Source organism: Apus apus, chromosome 4 (genome assembly GCF_020740795.1).
Source record: "Apus apus isolate bApuApu2 chromosome 4, bApuApu2.pri.cur, whole genome shotgun sequence".
In the NCBI taxonomy this organism is placed as follows: domain Eukaryota; kingdom Metazoa; phylum Chordata; class Aves; order Apodiformes; family Apodidae; genus Apus; species Apus apus.
In genome coordinates this window covers 94,354,813-94,379,584 of record NC_067285.1, presented here as the reverse complement: position 1 = coordinate 94,379,584, position 24,772 = coordinate 94,354,813, and the positions used below count along the sequence as shown (strand labels likewise).

The 24,772-nt window shown below is 39.1% G+C and overlaps 1 protein-coding gene across 3 annotated transcripts in view; it reads left to right on the top strand.

Moving 5' to 3' along the window:
• The first annotated feature begins 248 nt into the window (after nt 1–248).
• PCDH7 (protocadherin 7) overlaps nt 249–24,772 on the top strand; it is a 266,777-nt gene continuing 242,253 nt past the window's right edge. For all 3 annotated transcript variants that reach the window (XM_051617446.1, XM_051617445.1, XM_051617447.1), the window contains exon 1: nt 249–3,435. In XM_051617446.1, coding sequence (XP_051473406.1) covers nt 250–3,435 — 3,186 coding nt within the window. In that variant the 5' untranslated portion in view covers nt 249. The remainder of the gene's footprint in view (nt 3,436–24,772) is intronic.

Sequence of the window (24,772 nt, the reverse complement as noted above, 5' to 3'; positions counted from 1 at the left end):
CTGTCCCGTGAACTGTAAGTATATCGCAACTGGAAGGCAGGGAGAGCAGGAGAGAAGCCAGCAGCAGGGTTTTGACCACCAATTGCACCAGCCATGAGACAATAAGTTTCCAGGAACAGAAGGGTTTTATAATTGATCACCCGGGCGTTCAGCCGCTCTGTTGGCTTATCAGGGGAGTTTACTGGTGGAGGTGGGGGGGAGGGAGCAGGCGGGAGTGAGAGGGGGGGTGGGGGGATCGGTGTGAGGAAGATGAGGAAGATGCGGACTCTCCTTGGTTTTGTGCATTGCTGCTGCTGCTGCTTCTTGCTCCTCCTGCCTCCGCCGCTCTGGGTCAGCCTGGCGGCTGCCAAGCAGCTCCTGAGGTACCGGCTGGCCGAGGAGGGTCCCGCCGACATCCGTATCGGCAATGTGGCTTCCGACCTGGGAATCGTGACGGGTTCCGGAGAGGTGACATTCAGCCTGGAATCGGGCTCTGACTATCTCAAGATCGATAACATGACCGGGGAGCTGAGCACCACGGAGCGGCGCATCGACCGCGAGAAGCTGCCGCAGTGCCAGATGATCTTCGACGAGAACGAGTGCTTCCTGGACTTCGAGGTGTCGGTCATCGGCCCCTCGCAGAGCTGGGTGGACCTCTTTGAGGGCCGGGTCATCATCCTGGACATCAACGACAACACCCCCACCTTCCCCTCCCCTGTCCTCACACTTACCGTGGAGGAGAACCGGCCTGTGGGAACCCTCTACCTACTCCCCACTGCCACCGACAGGGACTTCGGCCGCAACGGCATCGAGCGCTACGAACTGCTACAGGAACCCGGCGGGGACGGCGGCCGCCGCGGTGGCGGTAGTGGCGGCGGCGGGGGGAGCTCGGCCTCGGCAGCCTCCGAGGGCGCCCCCTACCCCGGCGGCAGCCGGCGGCGGCAGGAGGCGGAGGCGGCGGCCCGCAGCAGCGTCTTCGAGCTGCAGGTGGCCGACACCCTCGACGGGGAGAAGCAGCCGCAGCTGATCGTCAAGGGAGCACTGGACCGGGAGCAGCGGGACTCCTATGAGCTCAGCCTCCGCGTGAGGGACGGCGGCGACCCGGCGCGGTCCTCGCAGGCCATCCTGAGGGTGCTCATCACTGACGTGAACGACAACAGCCCCCGCTTCGAGAAGAGCATCTACGAGGCAGACTTGGCAGAGAACAGCAGCCCCGGGACCCCCATCCTGCAGCTGCGAGCCACCGACCTGGACGTGGGGGTGAACGGGCAGATCGAGTATGTCTTCGGGGCAGCCACTGAGTCTGTAAGGCGCCTGCTGCGGCTTGACGAGACCTCCGGCTGGCTCAGTGTCTTGCATCGTATTGACCGGGAGGAGGTTAACCAGCTTCGCTTCACTGTCATGGCCCGAGATCGGGGCCAGCCCCCCAAGACAGACAAGGCCACAGTCGTGCTTAACATCCGCGATGAGAATGACAACGTGCCCACCATTGACATCCGGAAAATCGGACGCATCCCACTCCGGGACGGGGTGGCTAGCGTGGCTGAGGATGTGCTGGTGGATACCCCTATTGCTCTGGTGCAGGTGTCAGACCGGGACCAAGGTGAAAATGGTGTGGTGACATGCACTGTGGTGGGCGATGTGCCCTTCCAGCTCAAGCCTGCCAGCGAGGGTGAAGGGGAGCCGCAGAACAAGCGCAAGTATTTCCTTCACACCTCAGCCCCTCTGGACTATGAGGCTGTCCGCGACTACAACGTGGTCATTGTGGCGGTGGACTCAGGCAGCCCCAGCTTGTCCAGCAACAACTCCTTGCTGGTGCGGGTTGGGGACACTAATGACAACCCTCCCATGTTCAGCCAGGCTGTGCTGGAGGTCTCCTTCCCAGAGAACAACTTGCCTGGCGAGAGGGTGGCCACAGTAGTTGCCACGGATGCAGACAGTGGTAAGAATGCTGAGATCACCTACTCCTTAGAGGCCTCACCCCTCTCCTCGGAGGCACCAGGTGGCATCTTCACCATTGACCCTGACTCTGGTGATGTGTCAGTGCAGGCAGTGCTGGACCGTGAGCAACGCGATACCTACGAGTTCCTGGTGACAGCCCGGGACAAAGGGGTGCCATCGCTACAGGGCTCCACTACAGTGGTGGTGCGGGTGGCGGATCGCAATGACAATGAGCCACGCTTCATGCAGGATGTGTTCACTTTCTATGTGAAGGAGAACCTGCAGCCCAACAGCCCCGTGGGCATGGTGACCGTGATGGACTTCGACAAGGGCCGCAACGCTGAGCTCAGCCTCTCCATCCAGCCCAGTGACCATGACCAGACAGCTGGCATCTTCTCCATTGAGAATGACACTGGAACCATTTTCTCCACTGTCTCTTTTGACCGAGAGCAGCAGACCAGCTACACTTTTAAGGTGAAGGCAGTGGATGGGGGTGAACCCCCACGCTCCGCCACTGCCACTGTGTCCCTGTTTGTGATGGATGAGAATGACAATGCTCCCACTGTCACCTTCCCCAGCAACAGCTCCTATACTGTGCTGCCACCCTCCAGCAACATGCGCACTGTGGTAGCCACGGTGGTTGCCACTGATGCTGACACCGGTCTCAATGCTGACCTCAACTACAGCATCATAGGGGGCAATCCCTTCAAACTCTTTGAGATCGACCCAGCCAGTGGTGTGGTGTCACTGGTGGGCAAGCTGGCCCCCAAGCACTATGGCCTGCATCGCATTGTGGTGCAGGTGAATGACAGTGGACAGCCTCCCCAGTCTACCACTGCCCTGCTCCATGTCTTTGTCAATGAGAGCCTGTCCAATGCCACTGTGGTGGAAAGCCAGGTGGCCCGCAGCCTCCACACACCCCTGGCCCAGGACATTGCTGGAGACCCCAGCTATGAGCTGAGCAAGCAGCGGCTTAGCATCGTCATTGGCGTGGTGGCCGGCATCATGACAGTCATCCTCCTCATCCTGGTGGTGGTCATGGCCCGCTACTGCCGTTCCAAGGACAAACATGGCTATGAGGCTGGCAAGAAGGACCACGAGGATTTTTTCACCCCGCAGCAGCACGACAAGGCCAAGAAGCCCAAGAAGGACAAAAAAGGCAAGAAGGGCAAGCAACCCCTCTACAGCAGCATCGTCACCGTCGAGGCTTCCAAGCCCAATGGGCAGCGTTACGACAGCGTAAACGAGAAGCTCTCGGACAGCCCTGGTATGGGGCGGTACCGCTCAGTCAACGGTGGCCCAGGCAGCCCTGACCTCGCCAGGCACTACAAGTCGAGCTCGCCGCTGCCCACAGTTCAGCTGCACCCGCAGTCCCCTACCTCTGGCAAAAAACACCAGGCTGTGCAGGACCTGCCCCCGGCCAACACCTTTGTGGGTGCCGGCGACAACATCTCCATCGGGTCGGACCACTGCTCCGAGTACAGCTGCCAGGCCAGCAGCAAGTACAGCAAGCAGGTAAGAGCTGCGCGCCGCGCTGCCGTGGTCCGCGCAACCCCCTCGAAGCTCCCGACAGGCACACGCACCCACCCACCCACACACACCGGGTGAGGGAGCTGCGGTGCCCGCCTCCACCCCCTCCCACTCCGGCACAAACACAGACGATCGTCAGGTTCAGTGACCCCTTCAGCCTCATATCAGCGCCCCCTCCACCACCGCAGGCAGTCAGTGGCCCGGACCAACAAACAGCACACAGGAAGGGGAGTCAGGGGTCTTTATTATTATTATTATTATCATCATCATTATAATGTTTGTCATCCCTTCCGCTTTTCCGACCCAGCAGCCAACCAGCCCGTCAGTGTAGCCGCACCGACGGGACCACCCCGCCGAAGCGGCGGGCGTAGCGTCCACCCCGCAGGCGCGGCGGCAGCTGGCCATGGAGGCGGGGAGCGGGCCGGGGAGCTGGTCGCCAGCCCAGGAAGCGAGTTGTGAGGCAGCCTGAGATGCCTTTAGCAGCCGCCCGCAGGCAAGCCAGTCTTGGCGGTCAGGGGGAGTCGGGAATCCCCAGTACCCGGGCGGAGCCGCAGTCCCCTTCAGTCCCCACTGTCCTGTCCCCCACCGCCCTCCCGCCTTCAGCCTCCGATCCCGCTCTTGGCGGGCGCTTCCCCTGCCGTGATGCTTTCCCAGCATTAGAGACAGCGAACTCCGGCTGAGGAGGGAAGTTTCGTCTCGGTAGCCAGATGTTTTGGTGAAAGGGGGGTTGCCGCCTGCCTGATGCTTCCTGAAGCTGTGAGTGAGAGTGGATTTGCAGCCGCCATGTGGAAGCTTTAATGGCTGTAAATACCAGGCAGTTAAGACCAAAATGCTTAAATAATCTACAAAGCATATCTGTGGTCTAATTTACACCACAGAGGCTACACTCATTTCAGCTCTGAATACACATAAATGTTAGTGAGCTTAGAAGCGCGCCCCAGTATGTTTTAATTACCCCTTTTTTTTTTTTCCCCTTGTATATCACATGAAATTAATTCATTCAAGCTGAGAGGCCCTAATTTGTCAGCCCAGCTGCTGCATAGCTCTGTCTGTAGTGAGTGTGACTGCCGTGAGACCTCTCAGAGCGAGGTCTGCCATCAGGAGTGCCACAAGTGACTGGCTCTGATCTCAGCTCTGTTGGTGGAGACGGGTTCAGTGAAGCTCCCGTAGCCTAAAACCGGTGACGGTAGGGACTTCTTTACAGCCCTTGAAATAAAATAGAGATAGCACAGCAGAGAATCAAGCTCCTAAGTGAAAGCATCTGTTTTGTTTATTTTATAAGACACGTATGTAGCCTGAACAGAGGTCACTTTTCTTTGGGGAAGTACTTTTTCGATGACAGTTAAATGAGATACTTAACACCCGGTGATTTGCATTACATCTTTCCATGTAAGAGAATATTCAGAATGTTTCCTCAGCTACAGTGGATGTTACACAAAAATTTAGAAATAAACAAACGCTGATTTGCGTAAATACAGAGCCAAGTCTGGAACATGGAAATTCTGAGTAGTTTGACAAAAAATGCTTTCTTTTCAACTTACTAACATGCAAATATGGTACGCTATGGCTATTTTTTAAATATACGTTGAAAAGTCTTGTTAATCTACTAGAATTGAAGTCTCACAATGTGTTGGCAGTATTCACATTCTCCTCAGAAATACTTAAAGTACTGTAAAAGAAAATGAATTCTATGAGCCAGTCAGTCTTCCAGATCACCAAAAAAAAAGTATGATTGGTGTATTATGTGCCAGTATTTCTGTGTATGTTGTTTTACAAGTGATACAGATCTATAAAACTTTTGACACAGCAGTTTCTAGGTGATCCGTTTCATTAACTCTCTTGTGAGGAGTACATTACAATTTCAGATTGAAAATAATCTGTATAAAATACAAAATACTAAGAAAGTTCCTAAGCTTCCATTGACTAAGGTTTATTAAAGCACATGCTAGATTAAGCCGTTTTAGTTGAGCACTGGAATAAAAAAGTTAGCAGTAGAACATATCAGATACTACTTCTTTCTTGCTGCTGCAATTAATCTAAACATATAACTTATAAGCTGTCAAAGTGTAATTTATTTTCAGTGTAAAAAAAAATTTGCATGCTAAGTATAGGACTGCTAAAGGATTACACTGACTATTTTACTTGATAAAAAATTTACTTAAGATTATATTACAGATATGTTTTGAATTACTTAACATTCTCAAGCATGTATTTTGATATACAATACATAAGAAAACCTCTTAGTAGAAGAAAGTGGCTCTATTACACTTTTACTTGCAGCAATCAAACTGAAAGAAGTACACACTGAATTGCTCTATTACTTATCTAGTTTGTTTAAAAACCAGTTTCTCAGTGTTGATCGTTTTCCTGTGATAAATACTTATTTTGTTATGAAGGTTAGTTTAACTGAGTAGTTTATGGGAAATATCTGAATGCCTTGGGGTTTTATTTTCAAATATGTAGAAAGTATTTGCACACTTGTAAAGCATGCATGTAACTTAAGAAAACAGTAAAGGTAGTGCTAGATAACAGACATTATAGGGGAGACTATCAGGCATGAAATTTTCATTACTGCCTTCCTATGTGTACTTGCCAGCTTGTTTCTGAGTGACATTTGTATGGTTTTATTCACACTGTTGCATAATGGGACATTAAGACTTATTTGTGTAAACAATATGTAGACTTTTCACTTCTCAAACATTGACAGGGGAGCATACTTAAGTTTATCAGGCTAAATACATGAGGACTTTTCACACTCAAACCATGTGGAGCTCTTGTTCAGCACTTTGTTTATAGAGAAATGTGAAGCAGCTGCATTTAAAGGGTTTTGATGTGGTGTATATCAGATTGTTTCATAGTTCAGCTGTACATGTGAAATAGAACCAGTGGCATATTGACATTACCATGATAGGGAGACTAGCTGAAATCTCTACAGCTACCTTTATTTACTCATTGGCAGTTCCCTTTGTTCTAAGGAGACATTAGAAGATGTATAAAGTTTTAGAACAAACAAATGGGCACAGCAGAATGTACCTTCTCTAAGTTACTGGAGATGAGAGCAATACTAACTTCTATTAGTGTAATTAGAAGTGGTAACTGATACTTTTGTATATCTAAAATATAGTAGTCAGGAAACAAAGTCTCTACTTACATGACTAACTAGTGTACCCCAGTGAATGCAAGTTGTTTTCTTTCTTATTATTTGATACTTTCTTTTTAAGGTAATGCATTGAATTTCTTATGAGTTCTCGAAAACATCTTGTTCTCTTGTTCGATACAGCACTGTATAGGAGGCCTTCCATGGATAAAACTGCAAACAACTTGTAATTCTCCTTGACATCAAGTGTTTTATACAAAGTTTAGAACTAAATTCTGTATTCAGTAGACTTCTGGTATTTTACCATCACCTTTTTAAGAAGATCTTTCACAAGTTTTGCTCCTATTTCTGTCTTATTTTGCATGGTATTACTCTGAAATATTCTTTTAGCCTTCCATTTATCAATTCTCTCCTATTCAGTAAAGCACTAACATATCTACTTAATGGTGAACAAATATTTAAATATCTTAATATTCCATAGATCTTAATCACTTGCCAAAAGTTAAAGCTGTACAGAAGTGTTTTGCTGAATGGGATGAGTTTAAGCAAGTGTTTTTCTGAGTCACAGGTTTAATATCTGAACCCTCCAGGTGCTGCATGTTGCCTGTGAGAAGCCTGGATACTATTGACTTCCAGCAAAGAAAGACAAAGATAAGGAAAGCTCAGTGCCTAAGAGGAATCCCTTAGCAGCTTGGAGAGTTGCATCCTTAATCATAATTCTAGTAATAGATTTTAATTGTAAATAATTGTTTGCTTTCTCATGTTAGTTACAGATGTATCTTTATAATGCATACTGATTTTTCCACTCTCCTTCACAGTACAAAATAGTGGTATATGAGCAGGTTTATTTCACTGAATCTTAATTACAAATATGACATTAGCATGTTAAGAAAAACGGTTTGACAAACAGGCCTTTTAAGCCCTCTTCACGTGTTTCTGTTTTTTTGGCCATCGAATTCTCTTGGTTTCTTTTTTTTTCTAGCTCTGCTTGACAAACAGCAATTGTTGACTGCTTAAGACACTGCAGTTGAGGTGGTAGTGTTGTTTTGTCATGTTTTTGTTTGGTTGTTGTTGTTGGCTTGATTTTTTGTTTGTTTGTTTGTTTTAAGATATATTGATCACCATCAGTGGAATTAGCAGAACCAGTACAAGAATTTCTAAGCAGCATTATTGCTTTGCTTAGGGTATTGGCTTCCTTGCTAATTCTTTAATCCTTTAGGAATTGTCCCTATGCCTTTTCTCAATGGAAATGTAATGTTTAGTGAAGGAAAATGTTTATCGTGCCAGAGTGTGCTGACACACAAAAACTTGATATATTTCCTGTAATGTCTTATTTCCATGAAAGTGAAAAATATAGAAATTAATTTCTGAAAAAAATTCATTGTATGGTAGCCAGTTTATTTGTTTGATAACATTTCAAACATTAATCAGTCTGTTGTAAATATGTAGCAGCATTTTGACAAGTTGTTTATCAGGTATGACAATTGTATCTACAAACTAAATGGGTCATAAATATGTACATATGACCAACAGTCTTAATAGGACCCAAAATTCATCCATTAAGGGGGCAATCAGTTTAACCATGCAGGAAAGCATAATTTCTTTTCTTGCTTATGAACAGACATACATACAGTGGCTTATCTCAAAGACTGCTTTTTATAATCACAAAGCAAGTCTCAAAAATAAGGTTTTCCACAATTTCTAGCTAAGCAAATGGCCTATAGTATAATAATGGTAAAAAAACCAATGTGAGCACTAAGTGCAATGTAGAGAAAATAAACAGAAATGTTGTCATTAAGTACAAACATTTACATCGGTGACTTCTTTCCTATGTTTAACTTTAATACTGTTTGGTGCAAAATGTACAGAAGTGTATTTCATTTTTCTGTTCTCAATTTGCAGTATATTAAATACTTTACAATTAGTTTTTAAGTGTGACCCATATTTGACCTTCAGTAACAAATTATGATGAAAAAAGGCTAATTAAACATTAAGTAGATGGACTGTTGATGCTTTAATTATCTTTATTTAACAGAAAGTGTTCCACTGATAAGTGCAGCCTTTATTTTTTCCTCTTCAGTAAAATCATCTTGTACAGTGTGCAAATGACTACGTTACCACTGAATCATTCTGCACTCCCAGGAGAAGTAGAGAGTCAAAAGGGACAGGATCTGAGTAAAGGAGGATTCATGCTCTGAATAAGTAAAGAACTGTACTGTTAGAGGCAAAGGGTAGTGAGAAACGTCTTTAAGAGGATAGAACCTGATTTATCAACTCAGACAGCTTTCTGGCATCGTACGTACCAATATGAACCTGGGTGATAACCATGGTTAGCAGTTTGACTATTGCTGTTCAGTCTTTGTACTGTAGCAGTGTACATCTGAGTGTGTTTCTTCTCAATATTTTTTGTTTGTTTGTTTGCTTTGTTGTTTTTTGTTTGGTTTGGTTTTGGTTTTTTTGTAGTTGTTTTGTTTAGTTGTTTTCTAGTATTTGGGGTATTTGCTGTCAGCTGTGTTTCAGAAACATAGCAGGCACATTTTCTTTTAAGTATTTCCTGTCAGAAGTTTTAGAAGGTTTATGTAGTTAATGACCTGCTGGGCTACTTTGAGATGTAAAATTTATCAAAGTGTTTTTTAATTAAAATAGAAAAGACAATGAACAGATTTCAGAAGTAGCATTGTGCTTATGAGTCAATGAACTGAATCCTTCACAAGCACAGTTACTCTTCACTGTATTTGCTGAACATGTTAGTATTTAATTACTAATTTTAACAGAACACAATTCCATTTTCATTTTCTTTGACTAAATGTGCAGAAAATATTGATACAGGCAGATGTGCAATTCAGTACAGTATTTAGAAGGCTGGTTTTCTAAGTTTTCTAAGCAAGTATGCATCCAACAGATATTTAGAAACTGTTACAGCTGCAAAACAATTTCCTTTTTTCAGTCTTGGGCTGCATGTAATATGTTCCCTGTAATTTATGTTCTACATTTCTCCATTTTTTAATTTGTTATAGTTTTAGGTGTTTTTGTCTCTCTCTGTCTTCTGGCAATGCAATTTCTGTATTTTTCGCTCCTGGTTTTTCTAGATTTGTTGTCCCTCTGTTATCAGATTTTGGACTTTGCTAGGGTGTACTATGTATTCATTAGTCAATGGCTAAAACACCAAGAAATAGACCAACAGTTACTATCCAGAATCAGAATGTATTTCTAAATTATTACTAATTTTGTATATAAATTTGCATTGCTTAACTTCTTGATTCAAGGTTGTGAAAGTAAAACTCCAGCATTCTTATGGGTGCATGTCAATTTTAGCGACTGTGCAGTTTAATGAAAAGTGTGTTGGTAACGTGGAGTGTGCAATTCCAGTTATTCTAATAGTGTGTACTATTACAGCTTAGTAGCCATATAATGAAAACATTTTAACTCACATTAAAAAATGTTATCTATTTTTTTTCAACTGATCTCAAAATGCCTAGTCCCATCAAGCCTTGCTAGCTTCCTATCATACAAAATGCATGTTGCTAGGTAAACAGTAAAAACTAAATTCGCCTATATACTGTATCCTTTCATGTTTTTTCTTATCTGTACTGAGCTGCACAGTTTGAATTTTTAAACCTCAATTAAATGTAAGTAGAATATTTTGTGAATCTAAGGTCTGAGTAAAACAGCAGATGAGATAAAATTATAGGGTCTCTGAATTTTGACTTATATGAAAAAATATCTAAGGAGACAGGAGTGAACATACACATATTATGAAAAAGCCAGGACTGATTCGCTGTCTTCCGTATACTTCAGGCAACAGGGACTTCCCAAGGTCACTTGTATTTTGCTGTTGTGGATGACAAAATACCACAATGATGCTGGAGTAGTTAAGGTTAACTGGGGCATCCAAAAAGTGATTTACAACAACAGAAGAAGACAAAGGAGGATTTAAAACTTTTTCTTATTTTAGTGCAATTTCCTCTATAAATATTTAATTGAGAGCAGGTCATGAACAGATGTCAAAATCTCAAAATGTGATTATACCAAAGTACCAGTTAGCCAAGTTCCTGAATGATGTCAGTGGAACACATTGGAGTTCTCCAGCTGTGTGGAATAGTGCTCAACATGAGTAATTTTCTCACTCTTATGTGGCCGTTTTCACTGACAAGAGTTGTAAAATGACAAGGGAAACTTTTGAGTGTATTAAAAACTAAGGAATAAGCTTGATATATAACATATGAGCAGTGTGGATAAGCCTTTTTTTTTTTTTTTTTCTGGAAGGAGAAGATGGGAAAACTTAGAAGTTTTGGTTTTTAGAAGTTTGAACAGAAATAATGTTTTGGCCACATTTAAAATTTAAAGTGATGTGCTTGCTTTTTTATTGTTTATATCAATCAAGCAATCCTCTCGTTTAGGTAACACAGCAGTTTTGCAATCATTAGCTTGTAAAATGCATAACTGCAGAAGTGTAGTTTAATTTAACTCAGAGTGAATCACAAATGACACAACTATTAGAAGCTGAAGAAAAGCATTATGTTTGTCTTTCAAAACTTAGTTTACCTTCTTAACTACCAACAAGAGTGAGTATGTTTTTTAAAGGCAAACGTTGTTCTGTCAGATAGCATTTTTTTACAGATTTCTGAATCAAACAACCTAATGGCTGAGTTTGTAATGCTTGAATGAAAGAAATACGTTGTTGCAAGCAGGATTTTTGGAGTATTAGGAAAAGTGAAATTAATATTTATCAAGTATTTTATATAGGGTCTTTTATGATCTACAGGTAATATAAAGTTAAATTATAGATAATTTAAAGCCTATTTTTTAGGACTAGGTTCAGAAGGTAGGTACTAGCTGATGTGCTGAAATTCACTCATAGACTATGTGGCAGAAACAAAATACAGAAATACTGATTCCATCTGTCATAAATTCAGAGAGAATTTTATCATGCAGCCTTGTCTGAACCAATTTGTTTATAGTACCACATTGGAGGCAACAAAGTATTTGTCACCTCACAGGATAAAAAATCCTGCACTACATGGTCACACAATTATGGAGAATCCTCCACAAACTCCCTGAAAAGTCATTTCTTGACTGGGGTTGTGGCCGGGAAATGTGTCTTTTGTGGTATGTGCCAAATCTTTTCTCTGTGGTAGCATTTCTCAGGGGGGAGGCAGGAGGGACTGCCATGATTTACTGTGTCTATCCATGTGTAGATGCCAAGGACTTTTCAGCTCTGAAGTATTGTAAAATATGAGAAACAGCCCCTACTTCCTTTGGATACCAAATCCACATGAGACAGAATTACTTTAACTCATTCTCACAGACTTATCCTTGGGGCCTCTATGAGGTCTTCCCAGTGCCTTCTCTTCTCCAGGCTGAACCATCCCAACTCTTTCAGCAGCCTCTCTTCATAGGAGAGATGCTAAAGAACTCTGGTCGTATTTTCGGCTCTCCTCTGGACTCACTCCAGGGGCTTCTTGTGTTGGGGGCTCCAAAACTGGACACAGAACTCCAGGTGGGGTCTCACAAGTGTGCAGCAGAGAGGGAGAATCACCTCCCTTGACCTGCTAGCCATGTTTTGTTCGATGCAGCCCAGAACACAGTTGGCTTTCTGGGCTACAAGCGCACATTGCAGGCCCATGTTGAGCTTCTTGACCACCATCACCCCTGAGTCCTTCTCCTCAGGGCTTTTATTGATCCATTCTGCACCCAATCTGTATTTGTGCATGTGATTGCCCTGACCCAGGTGCAGAACCTTGCACTTGGCCTTGTTGAACTTTGGGCAGTTTGTTGCTTTAGGTACCCTAAAGTTTCTGAAATGTCTGCACAGAGCTGCATATAGTGTACTGTGCAAGACCTGGGTGTCTTCTGGGACATTCTTCTGTAGCTGTAGCTCAAGGCCAAACAAAAAAGCAGTCACCAAGTACTTTGGTTTACTTAAAGAAACAATGACTAAAGTAAAATTAAGCACTCCATGAATGTAGTGCATTTTGGCAAGGCTGAAAATGGTTTTTCCTGTAAGAACGTAAGCACGATTTTCAGCTGTGTATGCTATATACATGCTTATTAATGGAAAATGCACATGCAGAGATAAGTGTTCACACATACACTGATGTTAGATTAACAAGTTATTTTTGAATTGACACAAAGTGTTTCTTTTTTCACAGAAGCAATACTGACAGCAGCTAGCTTAACTGAATTTCCATTAATTCTCAAACCTCTCAGGCTGACGTTTATCTCATGTTAAGTGGAACCACAGGTAGTTCCACAAAAGTAAATAAAATTTAACTAATATCTATTGCTGTAAGTCAGGTGATATAATATTTGGAGACGGCTTTATATTAAAACAAAATATAGATGCAGAGAACTAGTTTATCGGTTTAGATGTTAAGCATAAAACCTCCACATTTGATATATGAGCTTGCATATATGTACAACTTTTATGTTTGCTGGTGTCAACATATATTTGATCATGTTTCATTCTCCATCATGTAACTTGTTTGTTCTAAGTGAGGTTACATTGTCATATAATGTGAGTAATGAAATGGTGGATCAGTTTCCTTATCTCCATTCATGTGTTGTAAATTGGTTATAATGACATTACATGTGCCTTGCATGATAGTGAGAGAGCATATCCATCATTCTCTTGAATCAGAAAAATGCTATTTTAAATGAGCATGTAACTGTGTTCCAGTTGCATCACAAATTTACAGTAGGACAGTAATTGATTTATTTGTATTTGTTTCATTTTCAAGCAATGCTGTGAGTTCTTTTACAGAAAGAATGATTTCACCGAAAGCTAGAAATCTATACTTAAGACAGGTCACTGTGTGCTCAGTCACTGAACCTCAGTCCAGATCTTGGATAAGATCTGTCATGTAGATTTAGAAAATTCACTCAGAAGTCTCCTCTGACTATAAACTGATGGTTTTATACTGCTTTCTGCAAGTCAAGGACTTGAATGCATCACTATTTTTTTTTATTTTTATTTTTTTTAATAGGAATAAAATCCAGCTATTTCTAGAGCAGGTGTTAATCCATATGAGTGAAAGCGACAGCAATGGGTATGAAACAGAGCAGTGCCTTGTGGTGGCTTTCAGCTATGCATGTTTTTCCTAGAAATTACAACATATAGTGTGGGTCATATATTTTAACCAATTTATTACTATACATTTGTAAAATAAAATAGAATAACATATCTGAAATATCTAACAACAGTGCAGATGGGAGCAGTCCTTTGTAGGAATATATAACACAGAGATGCAGTAGTGTGGGTTTATTCAGAAGGTTCAGACTTGATGCTGGCAGCTCCCTTGAGCAGATGAAACAGTACAGGTTGGTGCACCAATGTAACTTAACCTGTTTAAATTATACAAGTCTGTATGTGGAATTGTATGTTACTAAAAAATTACTGCTTGCACTGTTTTTATATGCTTTTTTTACATGAATTAAAATACACAAGAGGGATGTAGTTTAAAAGTGAAGGAAACTTGTGTAACTGTTTACAAAATGGCATTTTCTTTGCCATTCTGCATTTTGCAGATCACCAGATACTTATATAATTCATCCTGTCTTTTTTGTGCAATGTCAGTTCTTTAAATATTTATTTATGAAATGTTGCCAATATTCTGGATCTTTTTGGGTTTTCTTTAGAGCAGAGGAAAAAATAAGCAACAGCATGAGATTCCTCCGTGCAGAATAAATTAGGAAGGTTTTGTTTTCATTATATTGCAAAATATTTTACCACTTCTGTGACATTCAAAGAGACTGGAGAATGTTATATTCAATTGGACCTTCAGACACTGCTGAACGAATTGAAAATTAATTTTAGACTTTCTAATACTGGATATTAGCATACCTTTCTAGGAACCTTGAATGCTAAATTTATGTATTTTTTCTTTACTAGTTCTTAATTAAATATATAAAGTGACTGAACTCTTCAAATTATACAGTAACCTTTCTGGAGAATTACTATTGCAGAAATATGAAAGGACTGGCTAAAGTGTCACTCGATCAAATGTTTTTAAAAGGCTTTATGTATTTTTAAGACTTCATGATATACTGTTGATGCAAATTACTAAGGATGAAAGAAAATCCATCTGTTATAAAAAAAATAAAATGAAGTAAGTCCAAGGATTTGAAAGACTTAGCATTAAGGACTAAAAATTCATACTTTGTGATGGGTTTATAGTAATTGACAGTAGAAAAGATGTCTTTTAAATGTTCACAGTGTGAGGTTTGTTTTTTTTTTAATTGAAATAAAATTATTTTGCCATAAAAGCTTCTCCTGTAACATATCCTCTTTCATTTCATAATTTTGTATTCTCCTCTGAAATGTCTCAATAAAAATATGACCTAAACCTTTTTATCTCGCATTGGGCACTATTGGTTTTGTTATTACTACCCTTACATTTAATCAGACTGTGTGTAGCTAAATAAATAGCATTTCATCAAGAGCCGTTAGTTTTCAATCAGCTAGGGAACCAGATTACTAGCATGAGAACAGATCTAAGGCTAGTGTCTCCGATCTGCAACTAATTGTGCACTGATAATAGTAGTGCCCACAGGCAAATCTTACTCGCTGTCCCAATCTATGATAGATTTTCCTGTACACTTATATTAAATCAGATGGAGACATTTTGTAATGCCATTACAGTTACTATCTTTAACCTTTCCTTTTTAATTTGAAAGATATACTGTTTGGAGATACAATCTCTGTTTCATTTCTGAAAAGAAGTGAAGAAAAGAAAAATCTCAAGGGATACATAGTAGCCATGCTTTTTTTATTAGTTTCTGCTCTTAAAGGGGTTGCCTCCTTAGGAGATATAGTACTGTTGATACTTAAATAAGTATTTACCTGTAAAATCACATATTCTACTGCTTGGCTCAGGCGAGAGGATTGTGCCTGACAAATTGCAGCAGGAAGTAGTGCTTTACTCTAGCTTGGTGGTGTGTGGGTTAGCTGTTGTGAGTGTGGGTGCCAGAGTACTTACTCTCTGGATCAGTTGCAGACCATGTACTATCTATTTGCTATATATGCAGATTACTGCATCAAGGCATTATGAGCATTCATATTTTTCCACTGTGAAATTGATGAGGGTGACTACTGGGGTGCATAGGAGCCCCTGTATTGTACCAAGACTCCCACCATTTCAGGCCATTCATAAATGCAGAACATACTGTAAGAACTGCTTTAGAACAAGGAGGGAAAATAACACATGCTCTAGTCAGCACATTATAGTGCTCTGAAAGAAGCTGTCTTCTGGTCTGCGTATATTGTTCTTGTGAAATGATTCCAACAGTTTGAAATCTGTTTTTTCACCTTGCTAGTTATGCAGACAGGTCTCCACTTTTTCACTAAAGCAAGTGGGAATTGTTCACTGTCACAAATAATAAATAACAAGAGTACCCAATCTGCACAGCATGGAAGTGATAAAAACACATGCTTATGAGTGCTTGAGATTTCACAGCTATTAATTTTGAACTTTTTGATTGCAGTTCTGTTTTACAAGAGTGGATGCTGTTAGGGCAGCAATACACTGTGACAGTGAAAGATTATGACAGCATGCACTTACCCTTATGAGCTTGATATATTCACTGTAAGAGATGGTCAGAAAAATCTTCCTAAACCTCAAGTCATAAAATGCATCTTGTCTTTAGTGATTTATTTTTTTTTTAATTATTGCTAATAATCTTTAGTACCAGTTCAACACTGACATTAATATGTTTGAGAAGGTTTCTTTGTACATCATGAAATGTACAGCTCTTACCAATCTTAGTGAATTCCTTAACATGTACATTGATGGACTCCAGGAGTTTCTGTGCAGGATGTCAGTGTATATACAACATGTATTCACATACAGAAAGATCCCTTACAAAAGATTAACAAATACTATAGCATGTTTGGGATTAAAAAAAGGTCAGAAGGACTTTCCAGACTTTGAAGAATGTTTTTACTTTTTTTTTTTTTAAAGGCACCTTAGCATTTGAAGTCTAAATTACAGGTTTTGCCTAAAAGTATACTTCCCAACTACTTCTGTGTAAATAAACAATTTAGTAGATCATCTTCCATTTTGAGATTGCAGTATTCACAGTGGGGTAGGAGTGTTTCAAATCAGAAATCGCATTTTTTTAACTATGCATCATTCTGAAACTGGGTACAGTAAAACAGCAGAACACAAAGAACCTGGATGCTGAATCTCTAGTATTTCTGTTCAAATTTCACAGCCATAATAGAGAAAATAAGTCCTGTAGTACACAGTATAAAATGTCCTGAATAAGAGAAGTGATTGAATAAGAACATGTCTAGAAATGTTTGTACCTAGTTTTTTTATCTTTATCATTTTAGGGAATTCATATCTATCCTTTCTAAAATCCTCACCAAGCTGGTAATTTTTTCACATTTTCAGAATATCATCAAAGCCATGCTAATTGGGACCAAGGGCATGCCTCAGAGTTCTGGAATCTCTGAAGAAAACATTTTGCTGTCTTTCAGATTTTTGAAGTAATAGAGATTTACCTTAAACTTAAAAAAAAAATAAAAAATTCAGAGAGTACAGTTTATTCAGTTTGTTTGTTTACAAGGCAGGTATTATGGGTTGCAATCAACAATTTATAGTTCATCACAAGAGTAATAAGAAAGAACTGCAGATCTAAGAAGCCTGTCAGTGAATTTCTAGCTTAAAAATTAGGCAATCTGACTACTGACTGCAGTAAGTTTCTGATAGGTTGCAAGGTGTATCCCATGTTTAGTGCATTGTAAACTTGCCATCTGAAGGAGGAAAACTAACGATCTCATGAGAAGAGTAAATCCAGCTTGTAGTAAGTTCATCTTTCTTCCTACCTCTTTTTTTTTTTTCTTTTTTTTTTTTTTTTTTTTAGTTCTGTAGTAAGAAATTGCAAGTATTTGTTTTGTCTCCCAAAGAAAATGCCCTAGCATTTAAACTGGACTTTTCTCATAGAAAAGGAGAACAGTTATAATTCTGTCTTCTTTTCTTTTTTCTTTGTTTCTTTCTTTCTTGAGCCCCTAGAATTTTCTCAGCATCTCAGAAGAGCTATTTTCTAAATCATTCTAGCACTCTGGTTTCCAACAAAATCTTTTGTTAAATAATTGAAAAAAAACATTTTAGGATAACTTTGTCAAGTACAACTGGTGCTCTCCACCTTCCTCTTCATCAAAAGCAGTGCACTTTTAAGACACATGGGGATACAGATAGTAGAGCCGCATCTTTCTATTCTTTTAGGACTGCCTACTTTTTAAAAAATGTTTTTATTTGGAATGATTTTGAAGCAACTCTTTAATGAAGCATAGGCCAGCTAACTAATATGAAGTAGTAAAGGAACAGAACAAAGAGAACCTGTGATGAAAACAATTGCTTCCAATTTTTTGTGTCCCCAGTTTTTCTTCAATTTAAACATGAAATTCTGATAAAACAGATTTATCTAGTAAACCTTAAAATAATTACTCATCTACTGACTTTATGACAAGCTGTTTTAAGAGCCAAATAAAGCCAATCTATTAAATTGTTTGGTTATTTTGGAGGGAGAACATTTTTTGAGGAGGCAGTAAAATATATATGCTGATATATATGGGATTTTTACTCTCACATACATTACCTGGGAGTCCTATAATATTTGTATTCTAATCCCAGTTACTGTGCTCTGAATTTTTAGTATTGCTTTCCCAGCGGCACTGTGAAGATTTCTAGATTTTCATTCCAGTCTCTGTTCTTCCTACCAAACAATTTTTATTTTTTTTTTTCTATTATAGGAGTGAAATAGTACTGCACACTAGAGGGTCAAACATTAAGAAAATATGGAGACTGAACATTGTTTAAATTTTGTTCTTTCTGCTGGATTACAGAAAGTGTTGGAGATCTAGAAGTATGGCACTATTCACACTATTAGTTCCTTGTTGGTGTTTAGGTGTGGTTTGTTTTGTTTTGTTTTTAAATAATTAACTTCTGCCATAAATCCTAAACTATTTAAAGGTCTGAACATATATATGGTGAAAAGGAAGACAGTGAAGACAGGACAGACATTAATTTACAGAATTTCCCTGTCCCATAGAATAATGTTACGTCTCTATGACATTTTGGACGCTCTTTTCGCAAAGACAGGATTTTTCTCTGTTATAATGACAAAACCAAACCAACCAACCAAAAAACTTCCCCAAATCAAGCTGATTTCTGTTTCCATTAATCAATATCCCGAGTTAAATTCAGAATCACTCTGGCAAACACCTATGACTGACCTGTGCTATAAAGAGTAAACAGAAGAGATGTCAGGTTCTTGACTAATTCTCTATTTTTCATGAAGGTTCATCAGGTTGAAACCTGATGATCTTTAAGGTCCCTTCCAACCTTAATCATTCTGTGATTCTGTGATTCTATGAAACCTTTTCTTTTTAAAAGAAGCTTAAGTATTTTGAGCACAAATGAAATAGTGCCCATCATCTCTGGTTTTCCATAATTCAATAGCTAGGAAGCGTGATTTATGAGAAGCTTGTTCTGACTTTGTGTGTAATTGACAGTGAAAGGGGGAAAATGAGGCAATGTTATGCCTTTGCTAATTCTTTTTAAAGGAAGGAATAGATTTATGCATTAATGATCCAAGCTATGCATGGATTCATGGTTTATAGCACAGCCTTAGAGGGGGTTCAGAGAACTTAAGAGTTTATCACATAACCTTAAAGGGGGCTAAAAGAATGTAAAAGAAAGCTATTCAGACTGGAAAATTTTGGGTAAACATTTCCCTGTCTTCTTGGCAGTTCATTATTAAATTATGTTCTAGCATTTTGCAGGCAGAGAAAGAAAAGAAATATAGAGTCAAAGGGATAGAAACACAATGACCTATTGTTAGAGTTTAAGCAGAATAAATTATTAGCATCTGAAGTATGGAGCAGAGGTAACGAAAATCGTTGCAAACTACTATCCACAATGCATAGTATCCACTAATACAGTTTAGCTCATTACATTACTGCATGATGTAGTACTGTATGATGCAGTATTGTTATACTCTCTCTGTGTCCTAGGCTTAAACTTGTTCAAAGTCTTGGACTAGTTTTAAACAGTAGATGTTTCATGATGACCTGCAAGTTAATCCATTAATACAATTGTAGAATAATGAAATTACATAAAAGTGTGGGGTTTGGGTGGTTTTTTGTTTGTTTGTGTTTTTGAGGGGTTTTGTTTGGTTGGTTGGTTGGTTTGGGTTTTTTTCGGTTTTGGGGTTTTTTCTGTGTGTGTGTGGTGCTGCTTGTTTTTTAGGGGGTATGGTTTTTGGTTTTGTTTTTTAAAAATAAAATTCTCGTTTGTGCTTAAGGGGAGGAGGGGAAGAATACATGTGAGAAATACAGGTCTTATAGAACTATTACAATAAGCTTAACTTAATGCACATCATCAGTACAGGGATAAGGTTTTCAAAAGTTTCCTGTACTAGTCTGACTCTGTGTTCCTTGCAAAGATTTTATTAACTGGGATAGAATTATGCTTAACTCATTTGTGTGAATGTACTTTAATCAACAGAACAGTTGTTAGATCCCTATATGTACATTAGGTTGAGTTCTGAAGGTAAGAATGAGGTACAAATGTCAATTTTAATGAAGAATTTTATTTTTTAAAGTTTGTGACTTAAAGGTGTAGTTTCGCCCTTAGGCCAATTTGTTTCACCTCAGTTTGATTGTCATCTCTCCCCATTGATCATAGAAGAAGACTGGCTTAGGTGGCTTCTAAGTCACTGAATTGGGATCAGATTCCTGCTGCACTGGGATTTTTCAGAATCAAACATCAGTTATGATTTTACTCTGTGTGTGTTGTATTTCACTTGTACAGCTGACTGTGCAGACCTATTAAAAAAAAAAAAAAAAAAAAAAAAAAAAAGGATTTTTCTGTATGTTCTGACTGTTGGACCATGGAAAAATGAAGAAGCATATTTGGTAGTGGCAGCAGGTAGTGTGAACACAGGGAATAGGCCTGCTAGAGGAGTGCAGCTATGTATCTTTCTGCCCTCTCACCTGCTGGGTGCATATGCTTTATGGAAACATGGAGAGTGATGAGGGCAGGTGGAAACGTAAGCAAAATGCAGATGCTTTATAGATATTGTCTCCAGAGATCAGATGATATCATTATTTCTAAAAATGGTAGTTCTCTTTTACCATGGTTATTTGAAGTAAAAAGTGACAATGATGGAAGTGATAGCAGTGATGTGATGCTCTCCTGATCAAGAGGCTGTATCATAATCAGATTTATGCATTTTATGCTTTCACCTGAGATTTGCAGAGAATTTTGATGCTTTGCTTTGTCCTCTTCCCCTAGGGCATCTTTATACTGAGCAAACAAGAGAGTTAATTAAAAAAAAATAATAATCTTTTAGTATTTATTATGTGTCATAAATAACATTTATGTTATTGCTGTTTCTGTATTCACACCTAGAAGATGAGAAATATGCAGACTGAGATACTAGGAAGTATTTATAGCCTTCCTAATAACCAAGATAACATGCAGCAGCTGTAATGTTTTTAACAATTTTATATTTTGTCCTCTATTTGGCATTTAACTAACAAACACAGCTTGAACTCTTACAATCATGTGAAAATACCAGGTAGATTAATTTTATGTCATGATCTACACATAGAGGTTGTATATAAATATGGCAAAGACAGGGGTTTTGTTTTGCTGTGATTGTAGTAACATCTGATTTTAATAATGTAGTGTTTCTTCTTTCATTATCATGTCAGTGCCGAAGATTATGAAAGAGGTTTGGTAAATATACCTCTAAGTTGAACCTCTTCAGGAAGAAAAAGGGAAACAAGAATGTGACGAAAATATAAGCAGTGCTCATACTCAAAAAAAGTTAGCAAAAAAGTGAAATTGTAAAGGTAATTTAAAGAAGCTCAAAGAAATCAAATTGCTGTTAGTAGGATTAACCCTGTTGTTCACATAGTCATTTGTGAGAACTGTCTGGTCAAAACATGCTACCCTGGCTTTCTCATTTTGAAAACAGAAAAACTATGCTGTTCTGAATGTCAGAGCAGTATTTCCAAAATCTGTGTCTGTACATTCAGAATCACATTGTGTTCCTTCTTTGCTGAACAACAAGTAACTGTGTTGAGGTAGAAGAAATCATAGGGTAGATTAAGGAGATTTAACTGATAAAATTATGAGTGTGCATTTTTCTTTCCCGAAGGAAGAAAACCCCCAAAACTTGGAAATATTTGCACACAGGAATACAGTGGCTGTCTGAACAGGGAGACAGAGGTACATTCTTAACAGAAATGGTTTAGAGGGGCTGATCAGACTAATGTGGGTTCTTTTGTTCTTTATAAATGTCTGTCTAGCTGCAGGTGAGATCTATACAGGATGTCACTAAATGTGTCTTCATGAAGAGTAAGGTGCTGTCTTCTTTAAACACACTGGTTAGAAGATCAGGACGCGGTTATTGCAATGATTACTTATGCATGACCAATAGACTGTAGTTGTACTCTTCACACTCAAACAACATAATATATAGGTTGCCTCCTGCACTTTGAATAATCAATTTTAACTTTATTAACCATTATTTATTCAAATAAAGTTTCCTCTGGATATTTCTCACATGTAAATTATTATATTACATAAATAAACCTCCTTATTGGTCAGCTTTCACAAACTTTTTAGACATAGTCTACAAATTTCTAGGGGTCTGTAAATCTCAGACCAATAACAATTTTATAAGCTGTGCATTTAGTTCCTGTGACTGGTTTGTCTGCCATTACAGGATGTTAATTTCAATCACTGCAAAAAATTTGTAAGGCCACATCTGGGTTCCTGCTCTTGCAGATTTTTCATCTGTAGAGCCATAAAACAGGCAAAGATCCAGACTGAGCACATAGTTAGGAATGTCATCATTCATCTGTTACTAGCCCATGGTTTAGTGGATTTGGAGAAGATATGGAAGATTTAGTTGTGCCTGTCTCCAAGCTATTGCTTCAATGCAGGGTTGACTTCTGTTCTAACAAAAGACCATTTTGAGAGCAGAAATATAACTGTTTCTGTCATTCAGATTGCAGGATTAACCTGTAAAAAGAGAAAGATTAAGTCTTTCAATGTATTTTAAAAGTGGTATTTTCTATCCCTTTCTCTGATCTTGAACTGAGCATATTTTGGAATAAATCCCCAGAAATAAAAGGCACAGCCCTGCATACTCTGATGAACCTTGTGTTTAAGGTTAACATTTTTTATATAGTGTCTATCCTCAAACTTGCTATTAAATCAATAGAGTTATTTTCAATACCTAAAAAGCCTGTTTTTTCAGTAATTAATGTTTTGTCCAATACTGATTGAAAAATGCTTTTTGTTTACCACCTCTGATGTAGTTTGAGTATTTTTTTTTATTTTTAATGAGTATTATTCTGCAATGTTGGTTTTTTTTTTTACCTGACAATTTAATTATTAGTAATACTGAATATAAATATATTTACATATACTTATTTAATTATATAATTAATTATTCTAATGATGTAATTACTTTAAAGATAAAAGGAATATAATATTTTTTTTAAAGTTACTACTCTTCTTTAAAATTTTCTGATATATTAAGGAACTTTTAAGACTTACCACCTGCAAAAGCATATCAAGTAGATTGCATTTATTTTAGTATAACCTTTCGATTCAAGCAGTAGGTAATTTAGAAGAAAAAAGTGCCATGTCCATATACACTCGCAGTGTATTATTTTATCTTTTCATGGACTTAATATACTACTGTTAACCTTTGACACTTTATTTTTTTACTCAAAGGTGACCTTCAGGCAAAATGTGTTCTTTTACAGAAGAGTACTCAAATGATATGTAAACTCTGAAGTTATATGGTTGTGGATTAAGAAGAGGCATAAGAAATATTTCATAGTAGAAGTGGGAACCAAAAAGGGGTTTTATTATCACAGAATCATAGAATCATAAAATGGTTTGAGCTGGAAAGGACCCTAAAGATCATCTAATTCCAACCCTCCTTCATGGGCAGGGATACCTCCCACTAGACCAGGTTGCTCAGAGCTCCATCCAATCTGGCCTTGAACACTTCCAGGGAGGGGGCTTTCAGGTTTTTTACAATTGTAGTTAACATCATTGATACAGTAATATTTTAAATATACAATGACTAGTGTTATCTGTTACATTTCTGTTTCACTTTATGAAGAACCTTTTAAAGATGTGTGTTTATAAATTTGTGTGGTAAGGCAGACCCTGTTCAAAACAGGCTTATTGTTACCTGATTACCAGGCATGGTACATTTATACTACTCCTTGTTTTGTTTTGTTTTGTTTTGTGTTTTTTGTTTTAAGAAGTATAGCCTGCCAGAGTACAGAGCTACAAATTCTGTTGTGAGTTTTATGCACAGGTTGATCAGTAGTGTGTATCATAGGTTGCTGGTGGCACAGTCTCGGTGCAACGCATTAAAATAATTAGTTACATTTCTAGCAACTACTGAAAAGTTGTGTTCTTTGATGTGTCTGAGATGATTTAAAATTTTTGAACATTCTTATTGCCCTACATAAGGAAAGATTCCGGCATGTCATATCACTGTATAACCGTTTCATTCATCTGCTGTGAAAGTGACTGGGGACTAAGTACCTTATGTAAGTGTCTGTCTGCTGGCTTTCAGAAGTGATCGAAATGCACTGTGATATACTCGGGAGTATCCCATTCTTCTCCAGTAATCCCAGCAGGCAAAGTCCACTAGAAGAGAACAGCTAATACAGTGTCTGTGATAAGGAGTTACAAATGTCAGCGTAGTCTCCTTCTAAATTATCATATTCCCAGAGGATGCCAGAGAAGTTAGTATATTACTCATTGCAGTTTCAGCATTTATCCTCTGATGAGACCTACTTGAGGATAATCGGCGTTATGCATTCTCTGTAGTATCCTGCAGTGCAATATCAGTGTAGAATTTTATTTGGATACTGTCTTGATAGAAGAAAATGACAGGCTTTCATTTTCTTTTGAAATGGCCTCGAAGCCAGTAATACCTGGAGTTTGTTTCCTTTTTTTTTTTTTTAAAATGTCACCTATGCTGAGGCTTTGACCCTGTTCTGTCTATGTGTGTGAAGAGTGACATTAGCATAATACCTTAAAGAAAAAGACAGGTTACATTTTTTCATACATACACATGTACACTTATAAAATACAAAAATGTCTATTTCTTTACTCCTATCCCCAGGTACTAGGCAATTATCTATAGCAGCTACATTTGCTGCAGAGTTTTGAC